At 47.0% G+C, this 25,696-nt stretch overlaps 1 protein-coding gene across 2 annotated transcripts in view; it reads left to right on the plus strand.

Moving 5' to 3' along the window:
- The window catches only part of LSAMP (limbic system associated membrane protein), a 392,022-nt gene that overhangs the window by 172,733 nt on the left and 193,593 nt on the right, over positions 1 to 25,696 (plus strand). For both annotated transcript variants that reach the window (XM_068160584.1, XM_068160585.1), the window contains exon 2: positions 13,010 to 13,242. In XM_068160584.1, the coding sequence (XP_068016685.1) occupies positions 13,010 to 13,242 (233 nt within the window). The remainder of the gene's footprint in view (positions 1 to 13,009; positions 13,243 to 25,696) is intronic.

Consider the following 25,696-nt stretch of genomic DNA (forward strand, 5'->3'; position numbering starts at 1 on the left):
TACACAAAATGCTTTAATGCTCCCATTCCTTCTTGTGTTCACTGTGCCCCTCTTTTGCACTTGCTCTCTCCTGACCTGCCACCATTCTACTGTGTGCTCTGTTCCCCTTTCTTTCAGAGTTGCCCTTTGCATCACTAATCTGTGGCATTATCTCATTCTCCAGTAGCTCTGCTGGCTGCCTTGATGTTTCTCCCTAGCTTTTGTCTCTCCCCCACTCTTTCTCTTCCCCCACCCTTGCCACCCCATGATGTAGCACTGCCTTCCTCCATCTGCCCAATTGTCTCTCTGCTTTTTATCTGGGTGCTGGAGCTCCAGGTGCTGTCATTCTCTGCGACAGCACAGAACGTTTCAGATTGCCGCTGCGGCTGGATAATTACCAGATAGAGTCACGTGGGCTTCCCAGCCAAACCCTCCCTCCCCTTCTGTCAGAGGAGGAGATCATGTCTCTGAAACACACTTCTTCTTAAAAAAAAAAGGTTTAAAAAAATTTTTAAGAAGAAGAAATGGAAGGGGAAAAGTTTGGAAGTAGTTTGTCTAGAGTTACCTAATGACAACCACATGAACATTGCCTACAAGGCACCGGAGGGTCCGGTAGAAGAAACAGGTGACTTCCATTATGGGAGTTTGGGCAGGAAAATAAAGGGGATGATAGTCTGCATGGGTGCCTTGTTAGTGCTGCTATTCTCATTCTTGGCATGTACCACAACCAGAATAAAACAAAGTCTTAATGGTGCAGATACTCATCAGTAGCTGTTTGGTTTCCAGTCTTTCTACAAGTTTTGCATAAAAGCCAATTTCAGTTCACGTAAGTGATTAATTACTAATGCCTTTCCATGTACTTCAGCTCCTGAGTGAACACAGGTACTTTTTAAATGTCAGCCCGTGTCTCAGTGATGGCAAAAGCACAGTCCTTAGAGTAAGTACTTTCCAAAAGGGAAGTCATGTGGCAATGTTCCCCGTTGCCATTCTCAATCATCTCTGCTCTTTCCTGTTTTCCCTTTTCGATGGTGCAGAAGCCCTATGACACTATGGGGAGCTGCAGATAGCAAAGCAAAGCATATGCTTCTGGTTGGACCTTTCACTAAGTGTGTGATCAATAGCTGATGAGCACCAACTCACCAAGCAGGATCAAGAGCAGAGACAGATTTCTGGCTGGACCAAAAAGTCTTTGGCTAACCCAGAAAGAAAAGAGGCAACTCAGGGTCTGTTTCCTCAGCAACCTCATCCTTCTGACTGATCTTGGTGCAAGACCCTGATGCAAGCTGTCAGAGCTTTTGGCATTTATGCAAGCATCAGTCAGAGAGCAGCTCAGCCACTCTTTGCACACGTAGCAGAAGCCCTTCAACTAGAGACAGCCACTTTACATAATGCACCTCAGAGTGGGCAGAGAGACATCCAAGGATTTCCTGGCTTTGCTGTAAAGAAATGGAGGCGTTTTTCCTAGGCAGTGTGAGATGCAGGAAAATCTGACACCATGGTGGTAGGCCTCAGTCTGAGGCTTTTTCTGTGTTTTGAAGTTTTAAACTGTGCTGGGATGTGGTTGGGATGGAGTCAAGCTTGTTAACAGTACCTTGTTAAGAAGGCAACTGCTGGAGTGTATGTGGACTGCAGTTGTTTATGCAGGTATACTGATTCCCAGAAGGCAAAAAGAACTCATACCAGCATGATTTATTGCTCTCTTCTTCTGATACAGCTACACATACCCCAGGGGAGCACTAGCATAACAATTACTGTAATTTTAGGCTTGATTTCTGATCTTTGGGGTTTGTTGTGGTATTTTGTTTGTTTGTGGGTTTGTTGGGGTTTTTTTGTTGGGGGGGGGTGGGTTTTGTTGTTTGTTGTTTTTCCCTCTACAAACAGGAACCTATATTCTTAAATAGTCATTTTTCCAGAGGGAAAGCCCATGTGAGCCCAGCTGTGTGTCTGCTAGTGAGAGGCCATGCAGCTAGCTGTCTTTTTAGGTTGGTGTATTTTTTTGTGTGTATTCCCTTGGCTTTCGTTTTCCACACATCACATGGACTGAGCTTACGGCACATGAGCAGTTCTGCCCTGATAGTTGTATTCACTGGTTGCTATTCTTTTCACTTTCTTTAGAAAGAGTTGATGGGAGAGAGTGAGATAGGGATATTTTTGTACAAGGCACCGGGGAGCCCTCCTCTAGAAAACTGGGTATGGATTCTGGTCACGAAAGAAGAATTCAGGCTGGAAGAGGTCCTGAGAAGTTTAGATGTTTAGAGCAATGGAGAATCTAGTGTACAAGCAGAAACTAGGAGAGTTTGGCTTGTTGAGCCCAGCAAAATGAAGGCTGAGAGGGAAAATGATTGCTCTCTGTGAGCACAAGGGAAGATAAGCACCCGGGAGAGAAGAGCTATTTAAGCTAAAGGGTGGTGTTGATGTGAGGGGGGAATGGATGTAAAGCAGCCATGAATAAATCTAGACTTAGAATTAGGACAAAAATTTCTAATCATCAAAGCAGGAAGACATTGAGCAGCCTGCTGTACAAAGCAGGGAAGGATACCCCCCACCAAACACACCAGGGCTTAAGTAGGAATGAAGTACATCCCTGCAAAAGATGATATGGTGCAGCTGGCCGTGCTGGAGGAGGCCAGGGATCCCTGACCCAGAAAGCACATCCTAGTCTCACATTCCCAAAGTGGCAATTTACTAAAGAGGATGAGCAGAAGTGCAGGCATCCTATCAGACTTGTACCTCCCCAACCAAGGGATGGCCTGAAATTGTCACCTGAGCGAGCTGCAGACAGGTGTGACGAGCAAGGTCATAGCGCAGCTTAACAAAAGCATGGGTTGAGCAGATGCAGCAGCCTCCCCCTCCTGCTAGTTTTCCAGCAGAAGACTGGCTTTAAGCAGCAGTTTTCTAAATGCTTCCATGTGCCTGTGATATAATGCTGGCAGTGGTGGCTCAGGAGCTATTTATGTCCCGTTTGGGGAATCCATCCTGCTGTGGCGCAGCATTCACTGTCTAACAGTGACCCTGCAGTGACCCATCAGAAGAGCAGCAGCTGGACTGGTATGGGGAAAAAGAGTTGCAGCCAGGAGAAGTTTGAGCAACACTTCCATGCCCATGTGTATTCAAAGTCAGTAAAATGAGAGTTTGGGCGCTTGGTGGAAAGGTAGTTTCAGATGGTTGGTTGATGCAGTCTCCAACTGCCATCCACAGAGGGGACCCATGCCTTCACAGAGAGGATCATACAATTGTTTCAGTTGGAAAAGATCTTTAAGATTGGCTCCAATCATTATTTAATTCTACCAATGCTGGTGTGAAGCCATGTCCCTTAGCAGCTCATCTCTTCATCTTTTAAACGTGCCCAGGGATCGGGATTCAACCCCGTCCCTGGGGATCCTATTGCAGTGTCTGAGAACCCTTTCAGTGCAGATGTTTCTTTTGACTTTCAATCTAAATCTACTCTGGTGCAGCTTGAAGCCATTTGCTCTCATCCTAAAGAATGGAATCTCTCCTTGCTGGGGCAAGCAGCAGCTTCCTTTCTATTGTCCTGCCACCTAGCCTGCTTCCTGTTCCCTGAGGATTACCCTGTCTCCTTGGCTGATAACATGGACCTCCCTTTTATCAGCCAACAATGAAGATTTGTTCAGCTGTAGGCTGTCTTCTCTGGCACCTCATCCTGAAGACAACCTGATCCAGATCAGTGGGAAGCACTCAGGGCCAACAGCTTATCCATTACTCCTTTCAACTATGTGCTCTAATGTGTTCTGCAAATGTATTCCTTGGGTGGGGACTGTACACCAGGGAGACTGAGCTACTGGCTGCTGCAGTGGCAGCACTAAGTTGCTCTTGAAGTACTGGCAGGGTCTGGAACTGCAACCACATTATGGGGTCTGGTCAGACTGTATGGGAGGGTCAGGGCTGCCATGCTCATGGTCTGTCCTTAGCCCTTAGAATAGAATAGAATAGAATTAACCAGGTTGGAAGAGACCTTCAAGATCATGGAGTACAACCAATCACCCAACACCATCTAATCAACTAAACCATGGCACCAAGCACCCCATCCAGTCTCTTCCTAAACACCTCCAGTGATGTTGACTCCTCCACCTCCCTGGGCAGCACATTCCAGTGGGCAATCACTCTTTCTATGAAGAATTTATTCCTAACATCCAGCCTAAACCTCCCCTGGCACAGCTTGAGACTGTGTCCTCTGGTTCTGGTGCTGGGTGCCTGGGAGAAGAAATCAACCCCCACCTGGCTACAACCTCCCTTCAGGGAGTTGTAGACAGCAATAAGGTCTCCCCTGAGCCTCCTCTTCTCCAGGCTAAGCAACCCCAGCTCCCTCACCCTCTCCTCACAGGACTGTGCTCCAAACCCCTCCCCAGCTTTGTTGCCCTTCTCTGGACACCTTCCAGCAACTCAACATCTTTCCTAAACTGAGGGTCCCAGAACTGGACACAGGACTCAAGGTGTGGCTTAACCAGTGCTGAGTACAGGGGCAGAATGACTTCCCTACTCCTGTTGGCCACACTGTTCCTGATACAAGCCTTGCTACCCATGAGCCAGCTGGAGCAAAGCAGAGGGTCTGAGCTCTTGGTGCCCCCCGGCTGACCGTCACCGTGCTGAGCCTTTGCTTGCCACGCAGGGAAGGGCTGAAGAGCACAAGACGACAAGATAAAACCACACAAGTTATTCTTGAGCTTTCCTCAGAAGGCTGCAAGCAGCACTGTGCTTAACCACCACATTAGCTTTCCAGGATCATACTTTGCAGCACAACGGAGAATTTGTCTTGCACTTTCAGAGCCGGCAGCCGGGAGCTGGTGCTGTTTTGTGCCAAACAAGCTGTGTTTGATCCTTCTCTCCTTTCCCTCTCACCATTTTGCTGTTGGGGATAGAGGGCTGCAGGGGAAGTTGTTAGCTCAGTCCTGCAGGTGTGTGTGAAATGAGAAGATTAGAGCAGGCTCATCACAAGGAGGAAGCAAAGGATCTGATACAGTGCAGGTTGTGTTCCTTGGTGAGTGCGGTGGCAGCGGGTTCCAGATGCTTAGCTGCATGTACAGTAGGACACTGAGCTTTGCCTTGCTACACAGAGAGAGATTGCCTTACAGAAGAGGTGACCAAAAGGTTCATGAAGAAAAGATGATTAAATAGGAATGTTGGAATTATGACACAGGGCTGTCACCACAGCATGCTTTGAAGAAAAAGGGTGGAAAATACAGTCTGAAACCACACTGTTCATGGTGGGTTTTTTCCCCCCCAAATGAGGTAAGAGCTGTGGCTTGCTGGTGAGGGAGCATGCCTCTTCCCACTAGCAGAATTCTGGCAGAGAACTGTGGAGTTGGGTTTGCAGTAAAGAACAAAAAAGTCTTATTTGGAATTACAACAAAAGTAATCATTTATACAGCAGTTTCACCAGGTCCTGCAGGACTTCCTTCCTGCCTCTTCATTACTGTAGGCTCTAAAGATCATCTACTCCTGCCAGATCACCCCAAAAACAGCCCCTGAAGGCATTACCCCTACTCCATCTCCATAACCCAGGGCCATAGCTGCTGTGCTGCTTTCTCTGAGGCAGAATGGGAAATGCTCTGGCAAGCCCCCAGTTCTTATGCATCCTCCCCCATCACCTCACTCCTTTCAGTCCCCATCTTGGTGGTGGTGCCTCCAGGCCAAGGAGCTGATACTGGGGCTTTCTGACCAAATGTCCTCTCTCAGCAGTGTGCCAGGCTGTTTGCTGAAGAGAAGGAAGAGTGTAATGCTTAGGGCTGAGAGCTGCCATAGTGACAGGCACAACATAATCTCTGACAAGTGTTACAGCAGCACTCTAGGAAATCAGTGCACCACACAGCAGTGCCTTGGGTGGGAGGAGGAGGAGGAGCAACAGTTGCTGGAGTTTGGAGTCAGGGACCTGAGTGAAGCAGAGAAGAGGATAGGATAGAATAGAATAGAATAGAATAGAATAGAATAGAATAGAATAGAATAGAATAGAATAGAATAGAATAGAATAGAATAGAATAGAATAGAATAGAAATAGGATAGGATAGAAATAGGATAGAATAGAATAGAAATAGGATAGGATAGAATAGAAATAGGAAAGGATAGGATAGGATAGAAATGGGATAGGATAGGATAGAAATGGGATAGGATAGAATAGAAATGGGATAGGATAGAATAGAAATAGTATAGGATAGAATAGTAATTAGACTAGAATGGAATAGAAATTAATTGAATTAACCAGGTTGGAAAAGACCTTTGAGATCATCGAGTCCAACCTATCACCCAACACCATCTAATCAACTAAACCATGGCACCAAGCACCCCATCCAGTCTCTTCCTAAACACCTCCAGTGATGGTGACTCCACCACCTCCCTGGGCAGCACATTCCAATGGGCAATCTCTCTTTCTATGAAGAACTTCTTCCTAATATTCAGCCTGAACCTCCCCTGGTGCAGCTTGAGGCTGTGTCCTCTTGTTCTGGTGCTGGTTGCCTGGCTCAACTGGAGTGCTGAGTCCTCCAGAATGTGTATTCAACAGGAGGGGAGATGTAGATGCCTGAGCCTCCCTCTCCTTTTCTTCACTCACTTTCCCACCTATTGTTAGGAATAAGTCCAAATGCTTTCAAAAAGGGGGAAAAAAAAGAGACATTTCTCCTAGCAGATGGATTTTTATCCCAGAACCTATGAAGGAAGTTTTGCAGGAGCACTTCTTTGATGCTTCATATTATGCTAGCAGGCAAGGAAGAACACAGGATGAGCAACAGAGCCTGCTCTTGGCTCCTGCCCTGCCCCCTGCCTGCATGCTGCCAGACAGAAATACAGAACCACAGAACTGTGGAGGCTGGACAAAACCATTGAGACCAAGTCCAGCCACTCACCTAGAGTTTGCAATCCCACCACTAGTGCTAAGTCACTATCACTAAAGCACATGCATCCCTAAGCACCACATCCACACATCTTTTAAATGCCCCCAGGGATGGTGACTCCACCACCTCCTTGGGCAGCCTGTTCAATGCCTGATAACCATTTCTGTGTAAAAACTCTTCCTAATACCCAAGCTGATCCTCCCTTGGCACAGCTTGAGGCTGTTGCCTCTTGTTCTGTCACTTGTTGCATGTGGGAAGAGACCAACCCCTACCTCTCTCCAAATGCCTTTGTAGTATTTATAGAGGGATATGTAGATAGAAGAGAAGAGAAGAGACCAGACCAGACCAGACCAGGTTGGAAGAGACCTTCAAGATCATCGCGTCCAACCTATAATCCAACACCACCCAACCAACTAAACCATGTAACCAAGCACCCTGTCAAGTCTCCTCCTGAACACCTCCAGTGATGGCGATTCCACCACCTCCCCGGGCAGCACATTCCAACGGGCAATCACTCTCTCTGTGTAAAACTTCCTCCTGACCTCCAGCCTGAACCTCCCCTGGTGCAGCCTGAGACTGTGTCCTCTTGTTCTGGTGCTGGCTGCCTGGGAGAAGAGACCAACCTCTGCCTGTCTACACCCCCCCTTCAGGTGGTTGTAGAGAGCAATAAGGTCATTCCTGAGTCTCCTCTTCTCCAGGCTAAGCAACCCCAGCTTCCTCAGCCTCCCCTCATAGGGCTTGTGTTCCAAGCCCCTCACCAACTTCGTTTCCCTTCTCTGGACACGTTCCAGCAAGTCAACCTCCTTCCTAAACTGAGGGGCCCAGAACTGGACACATATATCCCCTCCCAGCCTGAAATCCAAATACTAGAAACAGGATTGGGCAGCCATCCCTCCCATTTGAGACTCCTGCTGAAGGTCCCAGAGTGTTCTGAAGCAAAAGCATTGCCTGCTCCCTTCCCCTCTGCCCCTGCAGCACAGTTCAGACCTATCATCTGTATTTGCACATGGGGAAAGTGAAGCTGAGAGAGGTGCATGAGGGTGACCCTGATTCCTTTCTCTGCATTCAATTACCAACCATCCCCTGCTGGCTGGTTGTTAGGTGATTGTTAGCCACTGTGTGAGAACTGGCAACAGATTTGCAGCAGCTAAAAATGGTGCCACTGCTAGAAATCCTCAGGTGCCAGGCTTCACTCTGTTTGTTTACAAGAGGGCAAGTAGGGCTAACAGGGCATGGTGGCAAGATTTTCTTGTCCTCCTGTATCTGTGGTTTGAATTGGCACTAGGATCAATAGTTCCTGGCTCCCTGCAGTGATTGTGCAAGGCATGACCATCACTGCTAGCTGGTTTGTTTCAGGAGTCTATCTTAGTGTTTTTATCCGAGATGAAAATCAAGGTTAAAAGACAGGCTTTAGCCAGGATCCTTTCACCCTGTCTTCTCCAGCAGCATCCCTGATTTCTCTTTTCAGCACCCATGACTCATAAAGTAAACATATTACTAAGTACAGGATTAGTCTAGACAACTCTTTTATCTGTGCAGTGTCTTACTTAGGTGTTTGAGAAACGTGTGGACACGGCACTTGGGGATGCGGTCTGGTGGCTGTGCTGGAGTTAGGTCGATGGTTGGACTCAGTGATCTTAGAGGTCTTTTCCAACCCAAACAATTCTGTGATTCTGTGACTTCACCTCTAACCTGAAGGGTGGTTGTAGCCAGAAGGGGCTTGGTTTCTTCTCCCAAGCAACCAGCACCAGAACAAGAGGACACAGTCTCAAGCTGCACCAGGGGAAGTTTAGGCTGGAGGTGAGGAGAAAGTTCTTCACTAAGAGAGTTGTTAGCCATTGGAACGGGCTGCCTAGGGAGGTGGTGGAGTCACCATCCCTGGAGGTGTTCAAGAGGGGATTGGACGTGGCACTTGGTGCCATGGTTTAGTCATGAGGTCTGTGGTGCCAGGTTGGACTTGATGATCTTTGAGGTCTCTTCCAACCTTGGTGGTTCTGTGATTCTCCCATTAGCCATGCCTCCGAGATGTGTAAGCAATTAAACCTGAAACTGCCCGGAGCAGCAAAATGGATGGATCACAAATCCTCTATCACTGTTCACTGATGCTGGTGGTAATGCTTTCAATAAGCCTAATGAAAAGCGTTTGACTATCTCTGTGAACCTGATTATTGATTATTAGTGAATGAGGAAAGTCATTTGGTATCTTGCTGATGCCGTGCTCCTGTTGCATCGCAGTTAAAATGTCAGTTACAGAGCCATTTAATATTCTATTAGTATTGAATTAGCACTTATTATGCTGTGAAAATCATCACCATAAATCCTTGTTAAAGCATGATCCATACAGCTGGGTGGCATGCATCTCTGGCAGACTAAGAGGGGGTGTGTGTGGGGGGACAGACATACTGGGGTGCGTCACCTGTGTGGATGCATGTTCAGAGCACGCCAGGACTTGGGATTTCTGCATTGATTTTCTCTAACAGCTTGAGAGGAACAAGTATGTTGAATAGAACAGCTCAAATCCATTTCACTTGCTTTTCTTATTTTCCTCCTTTCCCTCTCCTCTCTCCTCCTCTCTTTATTTCTGCTTGACTGCAGTTATTGACCATTATCCCAGAGATGGCTCTAAGGGGTGCCGAACAGCCTATGACACTGACCTTCCCTTTGGCAGAGATCAGGGAGGGCCCCTGGGTGAGCACCTTCTCAAAAGCAGAAGAACAAAGCTTTGCTCTGACCATACCACTGAGCTGCTGCTGTCCCAGGGGAAGTGATTGTGCCATTGTACTTGGCACTGGCGAGGCTGCACCTTGAACACTGTGCTGAGGTTTGGGCCCCTCACTACAAGAAGGACAATAAGTTGCTGGGGCATGTCCAGAGAAGGTCAACAAAGCTGATGGGGAGCCTGGAGAACAAGTCATATGAAGATCAGCTGAGAGAACTGCAGTTTCTCAGTCTGGAGAGGGAAAAAACAGAAGTTAGGAGGTATCAGCACACTATGGGGAGGCTGAAAGGAGTCCTCATTGCTCTCTACAATTACCTGAAAGGAGGTTGTAGTGAGGTGGGGGTCAGTCTCTTCTTTCTAGTATCAGGTGATAGAATGAGAGGAAGTGGCCTGAAATTGTGCCAGGGAAGGATCATAGAATCAATAAGGTTGGAAAAGACCTCAGAGATCATCAAGTCCAACCTATCACCCAGCACCTCATGACTACTAAACCATGGCTTCAAGCACCATATCCAATCCCTTTTTGAAGTCCTCCAGGGATGGTGACTCCACCACCTCCCTGGGCAGCACATTCCCATGGCCAACAACTCTTTCTGTGAAGAACTGTCTGAGGATGGCTGAGGGAACTAGGGTTGTTCAGTCTGCAGAGGAGGAGGCTGAGGGGAGACCTCATTGCTCTCTACAACTACCTGAAAGGAAGTTGTAGTGAGGTGGGAGTGAATCTCTTCTCCCTAGTATCAGGTGATAAAATGAGAGAAAATGGCCTGAAGTTGTACCAGGGGAGGTTTAAATTGGTTAGGAAAAAAATTGTTTGCTGAAAGAGAGGTCAGGTATTGGAATAGGTTAACCAGCAAGGTGGTGTAGTCACTGTGCCTGGAGGTGTTCAAGAAATGAGATGTTGAGTTGCTGGAATGTGTCCAGGGAAGGACAACAAAGCTTGGGAAGAGTTTGGAACACAGCCCTGTGAGGGGAAGCTGAGGGAGCTGGGGTTGCTTAGCCTGGAGAAGAGGAGGCTCAGGGGAGACCTTATTGCTCTCTACAACTACCTGAAGGGAGGTTGTAGCCAGGTGGGGGTTGGTTTCTTCTCCCAGGCAACCAGCACCAGAACAAGAAGACACATTCTCAAGCTGTGCCAGGGGAGGTTTAAGCTGGATGTTAGGAAGAAGTTCATAGAAAGAGAGATTGGCCATTGGAATGTGCTGCCCAGGGAGGTGGTGGAGTCATCATCACTGGAAGTGTTTAAGAGGAGACTGGATGAGGCACTTGGTGCCATGGTTTAGTTGATTAGATGGTGTTGGGTGATAGGTTGGACTTGATGATCTCAGTGGTCTTTTCAAACCTGGTCTATCCTATCCTATCCTATCCTATCCTATCCTATCCTATCCTATCCTATCCTATCCTATCCTATCCTATCCTATCCTATCCTATCCTATCCTATCCTATCCTATCCTATTCTCACCCCTATCCACTCTAGGGTTTTCAGAAATCCAAGTTGCACAGAGAGGGGCTTTGAAGACCTTTTACAAACACCTAGCTCTCAATTCTTGGTGCTGTTATAACTCTGTGCGGTAATGCATCTGCAGTAAGGCTAGTGACCCTAAGGTAACCAGTTCTGGAGACAGTCTGGTGTCCCCATAGGGCCACTGCTCCTAGCCCTGAGGCAAAGTGACCTCCCTAGGTCATTGGTTCCAGCTCCTATTGCTGGTGAATACAGCCCTGGGTGCACAGGTGAACTGGGGAGGCTGTCACTGTTGTGATGGTTCCTACATGTAGGTGGATGCTCATGGATTCCCCTTCTTTTTTTAAAATAGCAGCTTTTACAAAACAAAATGTGGGTCACAGGTGGGAGCTCACCTCAAGGCATGTGCCTGTCTGGCCAGGAGGGTGGACTTTGGCCTGAGAGGTCAACACTTGCTCCTCTCCCTTGGCTGGATGGTGCTGATGCTGGCCAAAGTCTGTTGAGGCGCCCTCTAAAGCAAAGGTCTGCCAGATCAGACAGAGCTGCTTCCAGGTTGGCCAGCAGCATAGTGTGGCTCCCATCAATGCCTATGCAGCCTGGCTTTCCTCCTGCCCCCAAGAAACCATGGAACAATTCTGAGAGCGTCCATGAGTGTGCCAAAAGGGAGGCGGTAAGAGGTGGCTGTAATGGTGGGCTCACATAACAAGGGACAGCAGCTGCAGTGAGGCATGAAAGAAATGCATTCAAATAGAAGAGCTTGGAAAATATCTGACCTGTGCTAAGAGGCTGTATGAAAGCCTACTGACAAATATTTGTCTTATCTGGAAGCAATAATCTTTACCCTCTTTCTTTCCTCTCTCAAACACATCACACGCGTGACTAGTCGTGGGGGGATGTGCTGAGTTATTTGGCTGTGGGCAGAGCTCTGAGGGGTGAAGGAGCAACAGATCCAGAGACTAAGTTTCCCAATTCATCTGCAGAGCAAGGATGGTGTGAGCTGCTGCAAAGCAGACCCTTTTAGCCTGTCTGAGTCTGACCCTGGTGGGTGCAGCTGTGAGGATTTTTGTCCCCATGTCTTCCTCAGCCCTGGACCTTTTGAACAAGATAGAGGAGAGTGAGCAGAACATGCCTCCTCAGTGGTATACCCTGTTCTCTTCTGTGCAAACCACCTTCTGGAGGTGGGAAGTGGTACAGAGCAGGTGCCTTGGCCAAAAACTTGTGTCTTCTCAGCACCTTCTCCACTTTCTGTCATGTTGCAAAATGCTGTCCTGCAGTTGCAACAAGGTTAGTCCATCCTCTTGCCTTGCAACACCTGGCAATTGAGGCTACAGCACTCTCTGGTCCTGCTTTCTGCTCCTCTGTCTGCTTCCCCCAGCTGTCATTTCTCCTCTCCTGTCTCACCTGGGATGTCCCCAGGATTTGCTGTGTGTGTCACACCCCCACAGCCTCTCCTTTTCAGCCTGAAATCTGCACTTGGCCTGCATGAGTGGACAAATGTGCCTTGACAAGGATGTGTGTGTGTGTGTGTTAGGAGCATGGTGTTTGAGGATGGAATTCCTCTTTCCCCAGGATCTCTTGACCAGGATCTCTTGTGGCCTTCCAATGTCATTTTTTTGGTGCACTTGTAGGCCACAAACAAAAGGGAGAGAGAACAGGAGGATGGCCACCCCAAACCCTATTGTTTCATGACTGAAAGGTTCCTGAAAAGCTTCCAGAAATCATTGTGAAATACATGGCCATGGGGCAGCAATAGTGAGCAGATGCAGGTGTTCCAGAGGGGATTGGATGTGGCACTTGGTGCCATGGTTTGGTAGTCATGAGGTGTTGGGGGACAGGTTGGACTTGATGATCTTTGAGGTCTTTTCCACCCTTGTTGATTCTGTGATTCTATTCTATGTTTCACTGGCAAGGCAGGAGCATGCTGGGGAGCTGCTGACCATAGTGAAGGGAAGGGACGAAATGGAGGTGCTGGGTTCTTAATCTTCCTCTCATTTTTCTCATTACCTGCAGGTGTTATGTAGAGGACAGAAGCTCCAAGGTGGCCTGGTTAAACCGTTCTGGCATCATTTTTGCTGGAGAGGACAAGTGGTCTCTGGACCCTCGAGTAGAGCTGGAGAAGAGAAACCCCCTGGAATACAGCCTGCGGATCCAGAAAGTGGATGTCTACGACGAGGGCTCCTATACGTGTTCGGTGCAGACACAGCATCACCCCAAGACTTCCCAGGTTTACTTGATTGTGCAAGGTAAGCAGCTTGCCTGAGAAGACAGCAAAGAGACACAGTGGGTAGGGAGGTGTGTATCTTCCTACGGGAAACCCCAGGGTCAGCAGCCTTTGCATCCCTTACATTTACAATAGGAGCCAGCAGGATTGTCCTCTTCCACTGTGGCATGGCATGGCTTTACTCTGCTGTTAGTCTGTCATTTTGAAAGTGGTGACAGAGCAGGGGACAACAGTGATGCCAAGACATATTCCAGTGTAATGCAAACCTGGCTCCTGGCTCTAAGTTGTTCTGGCACTGAGAGGAGAGCATTTTTTCATGACACTCGTCAGAACACCGAGATTGCCTTGTCTCTTCCCAGACAGCTCTCTGGTTTCTTCACCTCCTCCTTCCTCAGATTTCCTTTCATTTTTTTCCTGTGTCAACAAACTACTGTGCTGTGTTCTTTGGCCTTCCACTGTCAACTCTTTGCAAGGCTGGGGTCTGAATTTCCCTGGGCGTTTTGCTGTGCTGGGTCATTGGTTTACAGAGCACACCGTTGGTAAGCGTGTGGCTGAGGTGGCTGCCACATACCTTATGTTGCCCTCTACTTTTTTAGCCACCCTCCTTCTGTGTGTGTGTGTTACAGGGAACTGGAAACTTGGTGATCTGAACCAGCATTGTCCTATCTGTTTGCCTGCATTCATGATATAGAATAGAATAGAATAGAATAGAATAGAATAGAATAGAATAGAATAGAATAGACCAGACCAGACCAGACCAGACCAGGTTGAAAGAGACCTTCAAGACCATTGTGTCCAACCCATCATCCAACACCATCTAATCAACTAGACCATGGCACCAAGCACCCTATCAAGTCTCCTCCTGAACACCGCCAATGATGGTGACTCCGCCACCTCCCAGGGCATCCCATTCCAATGGGCAATCACTCCTTCTGTATAGAACTTCTTCCTAACCTCCAGCCTAAACCTCCCCTGGCGCAGCTTGAGACTGTGTCCTCTTGTTCTGGTGCTGGTTGCCTGGGAGAAGAGATCAACCCCTTCCTGGCTACAGCCTCCCTTCAGGTAGTTGTAGAGAGCAATAAGGTGTCCCCTGAGCCTCCTCTTCTCCAGGCTAAGCAGCCCCAGCTCCCTCAGCCTCTCCTCATGGGGCTTGTGTTCCAAACCCCTCACCCACTTTGTTGCCCTTCTCTGGACACGTTCCAGCAAGTAAACACATTAAAGAGGCTGCCAGTTACTGGCAGAGGCGTTATGGGGTTTATTTGTTCCACACTGTCCAGACCAGAATACCAAAGAAGCAAGTTTATTTAGTTTTGCTTTGTTTTGCTTTTAATCTTCACGCCACTCTATCTGCCTATTTATCTAAAATATTTATGGAGCAGCTTAGATAGGCACATGTGAATGTGTTTGATATGTTCAGCTCCTGTGCTATCATTCAGGCAGGAGTTTATTGCTTCTGATTTGTCTAGTAACCCCAAAAGCTGCACATTCTATTTCCACCAGCCAGTGTTTGTGGCTATGAATGCATGCATGAAGGGACCTTTGCTCTTCATGGTATTACTTGGCAAGCTAGGGGCTAACTAGTACCACGTGTTTATCTCCAAGGTGAAGTCTGGCTGGATGGTCAGAGGTGATGCTTGATGTGCAAGTGTAGCGATGCAGAAGGCTTCTGTTTGTCTCAGCAGCGTGCTGAGTGGCACACACCAGCAAGCAGAGCAGCTCTGCAGGGCTGGGCTGAGTGTTTGCTGGAGTGTGCCCAGCATGGAGTGCATTCACCAGCCCTGAAGGTGTACCTGGCCTCACTGCTCCCTGTCACAGTGCATAACTAACTGGCTGTAGGTGGTTTATTGCTGGTAAAGTCTCACAGCATACATTTTCCATTTACCTGTCAAGAAAAATATAGGTACAAATGAATTTTAGAGCCATGCACATGTATTATTAATTTTATTTGTGCCTATTAGATATGGACCTAGGCAGCAAAATTGAGTTCTCAAGCTTAGCTTTCACCTAAATGTGTGGGTGTCCAGCTCTGAGCTACTGCCACCTTTCTGAGAGTGTGAGCATTCAGAGTTTGGCAGACCTGAATTCTGGATGTCTGTAAACAAAGTATCTGTGGATAATCTTTGTTCTAATGCCTGCCACAGGTTTAGCAAAGAGACCCATTGTGATGTTGTGCTTGGTTTTTAAAGCCTCAGCTCATGTAATCCATGTAGTTAGGTGAAACCTATAGCTTGGATTTTTCTCCAGCTGAATTTTGCTCTCTACAACTACCTGAAGGGAGACTGTAGACAGGCAGATGTTGATCTCTTCTCCCAGGCAGCCAGCACCAGAACAAGAGGACACAGTCTCAGGCTGCACCTGGGGGGTTTAGGCTGGATGTTAGGAAGAAGTTCTATACAGAGAGAGTGATTGCCCATTGGAATGGACTGCCTGGGGAGGTGGTGGAGTCATCATCATTGGAGGTGTTTAGGAAGAGACTTGATGGTGTGCTTGGTGCCATGGGTTAGTTATTTAGGTGGGCTGGATTGGTTAATGGGTTGGACACGATGATCTTGAAGGTCTCTTCCAACCTGGTTTATTCTATTCTGTTCTATTAGTCTGGTAAAAGAAACCCAGGCAAAATAGAAATGAAAAGAAACACCACCACCCCCCCAGAAAAAATCCTTTACCATTTGGAAGAGTTAGACTCATCCTTTTAAGCAGTGTTATTATTAGTTTAAAACTAATAAATAATTCATTTTAAATAACCTTAACTAATAAAACTAATGCATTAGGAAATAATATACGATAGCAAATAATCCCTTTCCGCTCCGAGTATCATTTGCTCATATTGATTATTGTCCTCAGATTTGCAGGTTGTCTGCCTGAAAAATAGTCTGCTGCTAGGACAAATGAAAGGAGGTTGGGTGTTGAGTCTCGCTAAGCTTTTTAGTTTCATTTATTCAAAGTAGTTTGCTTATTCCTTCTGGGTGTGTGCTCAGAAGTTTAAAACCGTCGTTTACGTGAAGCTCGGGGCACCCCAAATGTTAAAACAGATGTATTTAAAGGAGGGGAAAAAAGAGAGAGAAAGAAAAGAAAATGCAAAATACAGCTCCTGAAATATTAAATATATTGGGTTATATTATATTAGCACAGAATCACCAAGGTTGGATTATATTATATCATATCATATCATATCATATCATATCATATCATATCATATCATATCATAATCACCAAGGTTGGAAGAGACCTCAAGGATCATCGAGTCCAACCTGTCACCCAACACCTCATGACTAAACCATGGCACCAAGTGCCACATCCAATCCCCTCTTGAACACCTCCAGGGATGGTGACTCCACCACCTAGCGAGTGCACCGCCGAGCAAGTTGTTCATCATCGGAATGTGCTGCCCAGGGAGGTGGTGGAGTCACCATCCCTGGAGATGTTCAAGAGGGGATTGGACGTGGCACTTGGTGCCGTGGTTTAGTCATGAGGTGTGTGGTGACAGGTTGGACTCGATGATCCTTGAGGTCTCTTCCAACCTTAGTGATACTGTGATACTATGATACCTCCCTGGGCAGCACATTCCAATGGCTAACAACTCTCTCAGTGAAGAACTTTCTCCTCACCTCGAGTCTAAACTTCCCCTGGCACGGCTTGAGACTGTGTCCTCTTGTTCTGGTGCTGGTTGCCTGGGAGAAGAGACCAACCCCCTCCTGGCTACAGCCACCCTTCAGGTAGTTGTAGACAGCAATAAGGTCTTCCCAAGGTCTTCCCTCCTCTTCTCTAGGCTGAACAATCCCAACTCCCTCAGCCTCTCTCTATATTATGTTATATTACATGGTGATCAACTGATCAGCATGGTAATCTAGCAGGAAGATTGCTGATATGGTTCCCTTTGAACAAGATCAGGGAAACCAAAATAAGCCAGGGTTAGAGCCTCTTTCTGAGCTTTGCAAACACTGGGTTTGTCAATGAGAGACCCTGCACTGATAGCTGCTCATGCCCTGGAAGTAACAGGCTGCCTCAGGGCTGTGTTCAGGCTTCCAGTTCTGCTCAGTTAGTGCTGTCACTGGTACTTCTGTTCCTCACTGCACTCCACACCAAAGTCAAGTCCTTAATCTCCCCCATTTGAACTCCCTCATCTGTATAGCCACTGTGAAAACACAACCTTCATTACTCCTAGAAACAAATGGGATAGCTAGGTCAGAGTCTGACAAACATGTAGCCACGTGCTGTAGCGGTGCTGGAGCCCTCATAACTAAAGAAGACCCCTTCCGTGTCCACAGTGCCATCTGAAATAGATGGGGTTTGGTGTACCCCAAATATTCACTGCATTTAAATCACTGCAGGATAACAGAGTTGCATTGTAGGAGGAGGTCCTTTCCTCCCTCATCAACTTTCTTGGGGGTGAGCTCTGCTCAGGGAACTCTGCTGACTGGAGCTCCAGGAGTGTATCACAGAGAGAGGGACATCATCTGTAGTGCGTGTGCCCATGCCAAGGAAAGAGCCAGTTGTGCCTTGTCAGCCACCAGTGTCTGCATAGATACCCTATTCAGTGTGCTTCTTCCCTCTCTTAAATTTATGTCCACTGACAGGATTGCTCTCAGCTGGGGCATCTTGCAGAGTTCCAAAAAGGGGGTGATGAAATGACACTTAAGGAAAGCAGTCATGACGTGGTGGACAGGGCAAAAGCAGGAAAAGTCCTCTTCAAAAGTCTTTCCTCCTTTTTAAACTTAAAGTAAACTCTGCTGGTAGAGGTAGACATTCACTGTAGTAGAATTTAATGAGTATAACTGTGGACATCACTTCTGTCTTTCTGACCCAGGTGGGCAGCACTGCTTGTCGAGTGGATTGGAGGCAGTTTGGACATCATAGAATCATAAAATCATTAAGGTTGGAAAAGACATTTAAGATCATTGAGTCCAACTGTAACCCAGCTACCATGACCAATAAACTACATCCTGAAGTACCACATGATTCTATGTACACACTTCCTGAACCCCTCCAGGGATGGCAACTCCACTGCCTCCCTGGGCAGCCTGTTCCAATGCCTGACCACTCTTCAGTAAAGAAATTGTTCCTAATGCCCAACCTAAACCTCCCCTGGCACAATTTAAGCCCACTTGTTCTCCTCCTATTGCTAGCTCAGGGAAGAGACCAGCAGCTAACTCCAACCTCCTTTCAGGTAGTTGTAGAGAGCAGTAAGGCCTACCCTCAGGCTTCTCTTCTCCAGACTAAACAGCCCCAGCTCCTTCAGCTGATCCTTGCATGATGCATCATCCAACCCCGTCACCAACCTCATTGCTGCTCTCTGGGCACCCTCCAGGACCTCAATGTCTCTCTTATCCTGTGGTGCCCAGACCTGAACTCAATCTGTGGCCTCATAAGGGCTGAGTACAGGGGCATGACTACTTCTCTGCTCCTGCTGGACACACTGGTTTTGTCCAGACTGGGTCTTCTTGGTCACACTGCTCCTTATTTCACTCTCCTTGGGCTTGGAAAACTTAAACTAGCATATCATCCAAATAGATTTTGCTGCCAATTATTTCTTGTCCTTCAAGACAAACAGTGGTAATTTCCTCTCCACTTCCTCAAAACTACCTTTTATCTACTAGAAGCCCATTAATCCCTGTGTTTCAGATCTCTCTCCAGTCACGTTTAACAGGCTCACTACTTCTTGCAGGTCATATTTTCCAGTGCTTGTGTCACATGCACCTCACTGGTGTCTGATTTGTACACATGCTTCCTTAAATGGGCTGTTCAAAACCAAAGCCAGGGCTCTAGCTTAGGACTCAGTGGTGCAGGCCAAAATACTAGCTGCATTTTGCATATCAGGCTTTACTTACATAACCCTGGAATAAGATGAGATTTGCTCTTTGTCTTTTCATAAGAACACCTCGCTGCTTTTGTTTATTCAGTCTCTCTGCTGGTTTCTAACCCTCTGTTACTGGTCTGCAGCACAGTCTGCAGCTCATTCCCTACTTCTGTGTTTGAGCATTAATTGGCTTCCCCCCTTTCCTGAGCATAGCGCTTTGTGCTTGCTGTTGTTGGAAGCCATCTGGTTAGTTTCTCCATGGAGACCACTTCTTCAGTTTACTTATCATCCTGGACTCCAAAGCACTTGCAGCTACCCCAACTTGGTGTCATCAATAAAAGTCAAGTGTCTCCTTTCTGTTCCATCACGAAAGGGTTAATGAAAGTACTGAAGAGATCGGGGTACAAAAGTGGGCTGTGGTAGGAACCCGCTACAGCCTCCATCCCATGTACATAACGATCTGTTATTTGCAGCTCTTTGAGGTATCTTGATGGTGATTTAGCATCCACATTCACATGTTTCCTCAGGGCCTGGGACTCCCGCAGGCTCACTAACATTCCTTGCAATTCCCAGCTACTGACTGCTCAAAAATGTTTATTTCGTGGGGGGAGCGGAGGGGATGAAATCAAAGCGGCTTTGTCATCTTGGCAAAACAAGAACAAATTCGGAGAAGTCAGCAGCAAATTTTCACAAAGAGAAATTCTTGTTTACTGCCCAGACATAATCACAAACTCAAGCTAAAATGTATAGCAGCTGAAGGCCAAATCCTACAGTTTTCCTTCAAACTGATGGGCATTAGCCTGTGAAAAGAACCACAGGGTGTAGCCTTTCCCCATTATGCATTGCCTTTGTTTGAGCTCCTAAGCTTGCAAATACTTAGGCTGGCCACTCATTGTTTCAAAATGCTCTAAAGGTGTAGTTGTTGTTGCTGGGATTTAACCAGAGAATATTTGTTGTTAACTCTCTGTGGTAGATCAGCTGTGCCCACTTCTCAGTCCACTCCTCTCAAATGACTTTCTGTGAGCGACTGGTGAAACACTGCAAAGAGAAACCCTTTGCCCAGGAAGCTGGGTGAACAAAGCTTCCACAAAGCCAGTGAAGGGTCTAGAGAACAAGTCTGAGCAGCTGAGGGAACTGGCATTGTTCAGTCTGGAGAAGAGGAGGTTGAGGGGAGAGTTTGTTGTTCTCTACAATTACTTGAAAGGAGGTTGGAGTGAGGTGAAGTTTGGTCTCTTCTGTCAAGTAACTAGTGATAGCATGAGAACAACTACCTGAAGGGTGGTTGTAGCCAGGAAGGGGTTGGCCTCTTCTCCCAGGCAACCAGTACCAGAACAAGGGGACACAGTCTCAAGCTGCGCCAGAGGAGGTTTAGACTCGAGGTGAGGAGGAAGTTCTTCACCGAGCGAGTCATTCAGCATTGGAACGGGTTGCCCAGGGAGGTGGTTGAGTCATCGACCCTGGAGGCGTTCAAGGGGAGATTGGACGTGGCACTTGGTGCCATGGTCTAGTCATGGGGTCTGTGTTGATAGGTTGGACTCGATGATCCTCGAGGTCCTTTCCAACCTAAGTGATACTGTGATACTGTGAAGAAATGGCTTTGAGTTGCACCAGGGGAGGTTTAGCCTGGATATTAGGAACAATTTCTCTATTGAAAATGTGCCCAAGCATTGGAACAGGTTGGCCAGACATGTGTTGGAGTCACCAGCCCTGGATGTGTTCAGAAAACATGTAGGCATGGCATCTGAGGACATGGTTTAGTAGGCATGGTGGTGTTAGGTTGATAGGTGGGCCTGATGATCCCAGAGGACTTTTCCAACTTTAATGATTCTATGATCCTGAAGGCAGCTGTTTTTCCTCTGTGTTGGAACTGCTCTACCAGTGAGCCCCTTGGTAAGAACTGGCTCTTAGGGTCAAGGAGGGAGGGCATAGTTTGCCATCTGCTCAGCCCTTGCCCTCTTTGCCGAGGACAGGTACTAGGAAAATGATGATTTGTATTTTGAGACTATGAGAAGGATTTCTGAAGAGAACTGGAGCAAGGCACCTGAATGTGCTTTAGAGGAACCTGAAATCAAATACCAGGCAAATGTAGCTTATGCTAGTCACCAGCCACTGAGCCAGAGTGGCGTTCATCCAGCCAAATGTAGATGTTAGCACTGGACTGGATCACCTCAGATTCCCATTGTCTTTAGTGAGGAGAAATAAGCCCTTCTCAGACACGGTCCAGCTCATCCTAAAATAGCCATCCAAAATCCATCAGGCAAGTTGACCAGCAGAAATGTCAGCATCCCTCCCTCGTGCCTGTAGAAAAGAGTCCAGAGTGAGCGCTCCATATGGTGTTGTTCACCCTTTTAGCCTTTCCAGACCCCTTTTATTCTCCATTGTGCTTTATTCCCTGCCAGAATACAGGGCTGGTAGCTGTCAGTGCTTGTGGCTGGTTTTGAGCCATGGTGGGAGTTCATCCTTCCCTGTCATGCCCGGCCTTCTCACCTCTTTGGCCAGCACTGGCAGAAGAGTGGTTTGAAAAGAGCTGAAGCTATTTTTCCTTTGCTAGCCAGACAGTAAGGGTGTTGGAGTCAGATGGTGTTCTCCGAGAGATGTTTGCTTCCCTGCTTTGTGGGCGCGGAGCCCAGAATTTGGAGGGATCTTTCTGAGTGCTAGCGCTGTAGCGGCTTCTATTCCAGGGAGTCTGCAGTAGGTAAGAATGAGCACAGACCACTTTGTCTTTTTCAGGACATAGCCCCACTGGGAAAATGACAGCGAATTTGGCATGCTGTTGCAAAGAATAATGAGATAACAAGGGAGTATGAATTTTCTGGAAAGAAGGAAAAAAGTCATTTTACTGGGAGCGGTGGGGGAGAAGAAGAAAAGATTGGAGGGGGGGGAGATAAATTCAGATCACTGCAGAGACTGGGAGAAACAGGACCAGTGTGCTCAGAAGGAAGTGACAGTGGATCAGTTTGATGGGGAAAATAAGCTGAGAGAGCAGGGAATCATCTTGGGGAACTGAAGCATGGCAGATCTTGCTGTCCCCCTTCCGCTGTTTACCATGGACTGTAATTTCCTACCAGCAAAATAATTCCAGAATTTCAGGCACACAGTAATATTTGTGGCAATTTTTCTAGGTTTCCTGTACTGGTTTGTTTTGCCCAAGCTCATAAATTGCAGGAAACTGCACCTGGTGTTCATAGGTTACCAAGAAACTTCCTGCCGCTCCCCATCTTACATTTTTATGGCTTCCCTGTAGCGTGCTGATACCTCCTAACTTCTGTTTTCCTGTCTCCAGGCAGGGCTGGAATGTTACTATGCAGCATAAGGTTTGGCTCTGTGACATAGATTTGATCTCAGCACTGCTTAGTGCATAAATCAGGAGGCTTTTCTGGAAATATTTTGGTGCTTGCTTTGCAGGTGCAGGCAGAAGACAAAAACAGAATACTTCAAAAAATGCTTACTCATTTGGGAGAAAGAAGTACTGCATGAACTACAGGGAATGCTTTCCAATGGCTTGGAGAAAGGATCTTGATGTGATAATCCAGCTCCATATTGATATAAATCAGCTTAGCTTGAGTGGTGTTTTCAAAGAAGTAACAGCTGATTGTGTGGGATTTTTGTCTGATCAGCAGATTCTTCATTCAGACCACTGCTGTGAAAACATTTGCCTCGTGTTTTCTTAGACTGATTGGGTCAATCTGCTGTCCCACATCTTAGCTGGGACTCTAAGACACTGGAGTTGGGACAATATCACAGTATGAAAAAGGCATTGAGTTGCTGGAGTTCATCCAGAGAAAGGCAACAAAGCTGGTGAGAGGCCTGGAGAACAAGTCTTAGGAAGAGCAGCTGAGAGAACTGCAGTTTCTCAGTCTGGAGAGGGAAAAAACCTTGAGGTCCCTTCCAACCTGGTGTGATATCGAGCACAAGCCCTATGAGAAGAGGCTGAGGGTTCTGGGACTGTTTAGCCTGGAGAAGAGGAGGCTCAGGTAAGACCTTATTGCTGTCTACAAGTGCCTCAAGGGTGGTTGTAGCCAGGAGGGGGTTGGTCTCTTCTCCCAGGCAACCAGCACCAGAACAAGAGGACACAGTTTCAAGCTGTGCCAGGGGAAATTTAGGCTCGAGGTGAGGAGAAAGTTACAGTATCACACAGTATCACAGTATCAATTAGGTTGGAAAGGACCTCGAGGATCGAGTCCAACCTATCAACACAGACCCCATGACTAGACCATGGCACCAAGTGCCACGTCCAATCTCCTCTTGAACACCTCCAGGGTCGATGACTCAACCACCTCCCTGAGCAACCCGTTCCAATGACGAATGACTCGCTCGGTGAAGAACTTCCTCCTCACCTCGAGTCTAAACCTCCCCTGGTGCAGCTTGAGACTGTGTCCCCTTGTTCTGGTGCTGGTTGCCTGGGAGAAGAGGCCAACCCCTTCCTGGCTACAACCACCCTTCAGGTAGTTGTAGAGGGCAATGAGGTCACCCCTGAGCCTCCTCTTCTCCAGGCTAAACAATCCCAGTTCTTCACAGAGAGAGTTGTTAGCCATTGGAATGTGCTGCCCAGGGAGGTGATGGAGTCACCATCCTTGGAGGTGTTCAAGAGGGGATTGGACGTGGCACTTGGTGCCATGGTTCAGTCATGGGGTCTGTGGTGGCAGGTTGGACTTGATGATCTTTGAGGTCTCTTCCAACCTTGGTGATTCTGTGATTGTGTGATATGAGTCTGTAATGGCCAGGGTCTCCTCAGCAGTTAGTGAACACTTTTCCTGCCACATCCTCTTGAAATACCTTTGCAGAAAATGGAGTGCTTCATATCACCAGGAATAAATATGTTATTAGTTTTACAGAGTGAGCCTGTAACTGCTTAGTGGTTTGAAAATGTGTTTGAAAAAAAAAAATATATAAAATTCTCACAAAGATCTGATCTGAAGCTTTGGATTTCTAACCCAAAATAATGAGAAAATATATATAGCTCATCTCTGCTAGGAACTTTAAGATCAGCTTGTCTTTCTACTCACAATACGGATGAAAGCTAAGGTTAATCATGCTCCACATTTCTCCCTCTCAGATCAACTTTCTCTGTAGCTTTACTGTCCATTTTATTTTCTTCCTTCCATTTGAAAGAAATACTGCCAGGTTGAGGTTAGTCAGATTTGTGGTTTGCTCAGCTGAGTTTTTATTATACCCAAGCCCGAGAGATACTGGGAGGAGAATCATAGAATCACTAAGGCTGCAAAAGACCTCAAAGATCATCAAATCCAACCTATCACCCAACACCTCATGACTACTCAACCATGGCTTTAAGTGTAGCTTGGTTTCCTGAGTAAACAGCAAGGTGTGTTTGGGTTTGTTTCTTTTTATTTGTATGGTTATGCTGTTTGCCTGTCTTTCTTCTCAACAGTTGTCTACTCAGCTCACTGCAGCACCCCCCACACCTACTGTGAACTTCACAGAGTCATAGAAGGGCTTAGGTTAAAAGGGACTGTACTGATCACCTGCTCCAACCTCCCTGCCATGATGCTTCTCACCTAGACTTGTTTGCTCCAAACTTGCATTTACAAGAGCTTCTGCCCCTCAGATTCTCACTAGTGGACCTCCTGCATCCTTTGCCATTGGGAGGAGTGAAGGCTGTGTGATTGCAGGTCAGTTTGGAGCCACACACACGGCAGCTGGTGGGTGCCACTTTGACTGAAACTGGTCAAGAGGCATGGAAGGTTTTCCAAGGAATGAAGCATCAGGTTCTAGGACATGTGGCTATGGTAAACCATGCTTTGCCAATTCCAGTGTTCATGGAACAGTGTGTTCCTTTCTGTCTGTTTATTTTATTTCACCAGTGCCAGTGGATTCAAGACTGCAAATCTGCCATTCTCAAAACTCCAGATGGGATAAAATTCCAGATTCCTGGGGCCCACCAGCTCATGTTCAGTGTTTTTGGCTGCTGTGTTACTGTCTGCAGTTATTGTAGTCATGTGCAAGTGGATGAGAACCTGGATTCCAATCTTGATTCCATTGAAATTAAAGGGAATTTTATTTCACTGGAGCCAAGATTTCATGTCAATTTGGAATTGGCTATGAACAGATTGTAAAATGAGCCTAAATTGGGCCAGCAGTTGAAAAACAACATCGAGACTTGTAGAAAGAAGCAGATTTGTTTCTTGATGTCCAAGCTTTCAATTTTAATAGTTAATATTAATTAATTACAGAAAGAAATAGATAGGTTTATTCTAGTCTATTAAGGTGTTTCAGGAGAGGCAATAAAGAGACAGTATTTCTAAAACCATAGGATCAGAAAATCCCCTGGCTGGAAAAGACCTTAAGATCATCAAGTCCAGCTATAACCTAACATCTCCCTGCGCACAACTGTTAGACCACGTCCCTAAACACCTCATTCAAACACCTCCAAACATGGTGATTCCACCTGGGTAGCCTGTTGTAGTGATTGATGACCCTTTTAGTGAAGAAATTGTTCCTAATATCCAATCTAAACCTCCCCTGGTGCAACTTGAGGCCATTTCCTCGAGTCCTATCATTTGTTACCTGAGAGAAGAGGCCAGCTCCCACTTCGCTACAAGCTCCTTTCAGGTCGTTGAAGAGACTGATGAGATCTCCCCTGAGCCTCCTCTTCTCCAGTCTGAACAACCCCAGCTCTCTCAGCTGCTCTTCACAGGCCTTGTGTTCAAGACCACTCACC

The sequence above is a fragment of the Melanerpes formicivorus genome, unplaced genomic scaffold (assembly GCF_026170545.1).
Source record: "Melanerpes formicivorus ecotype bairdi unplaced genomic scaffold, bMelFor1.0.p_v2 SCAF_51, whole genome shotgun sequence".
Taxonomy (NCBI): Eukaryota; Metazoa; Chordata; class Aves; order Piciformes; family Picidae; genus Melanerpes; species Melanerpes formicivorus.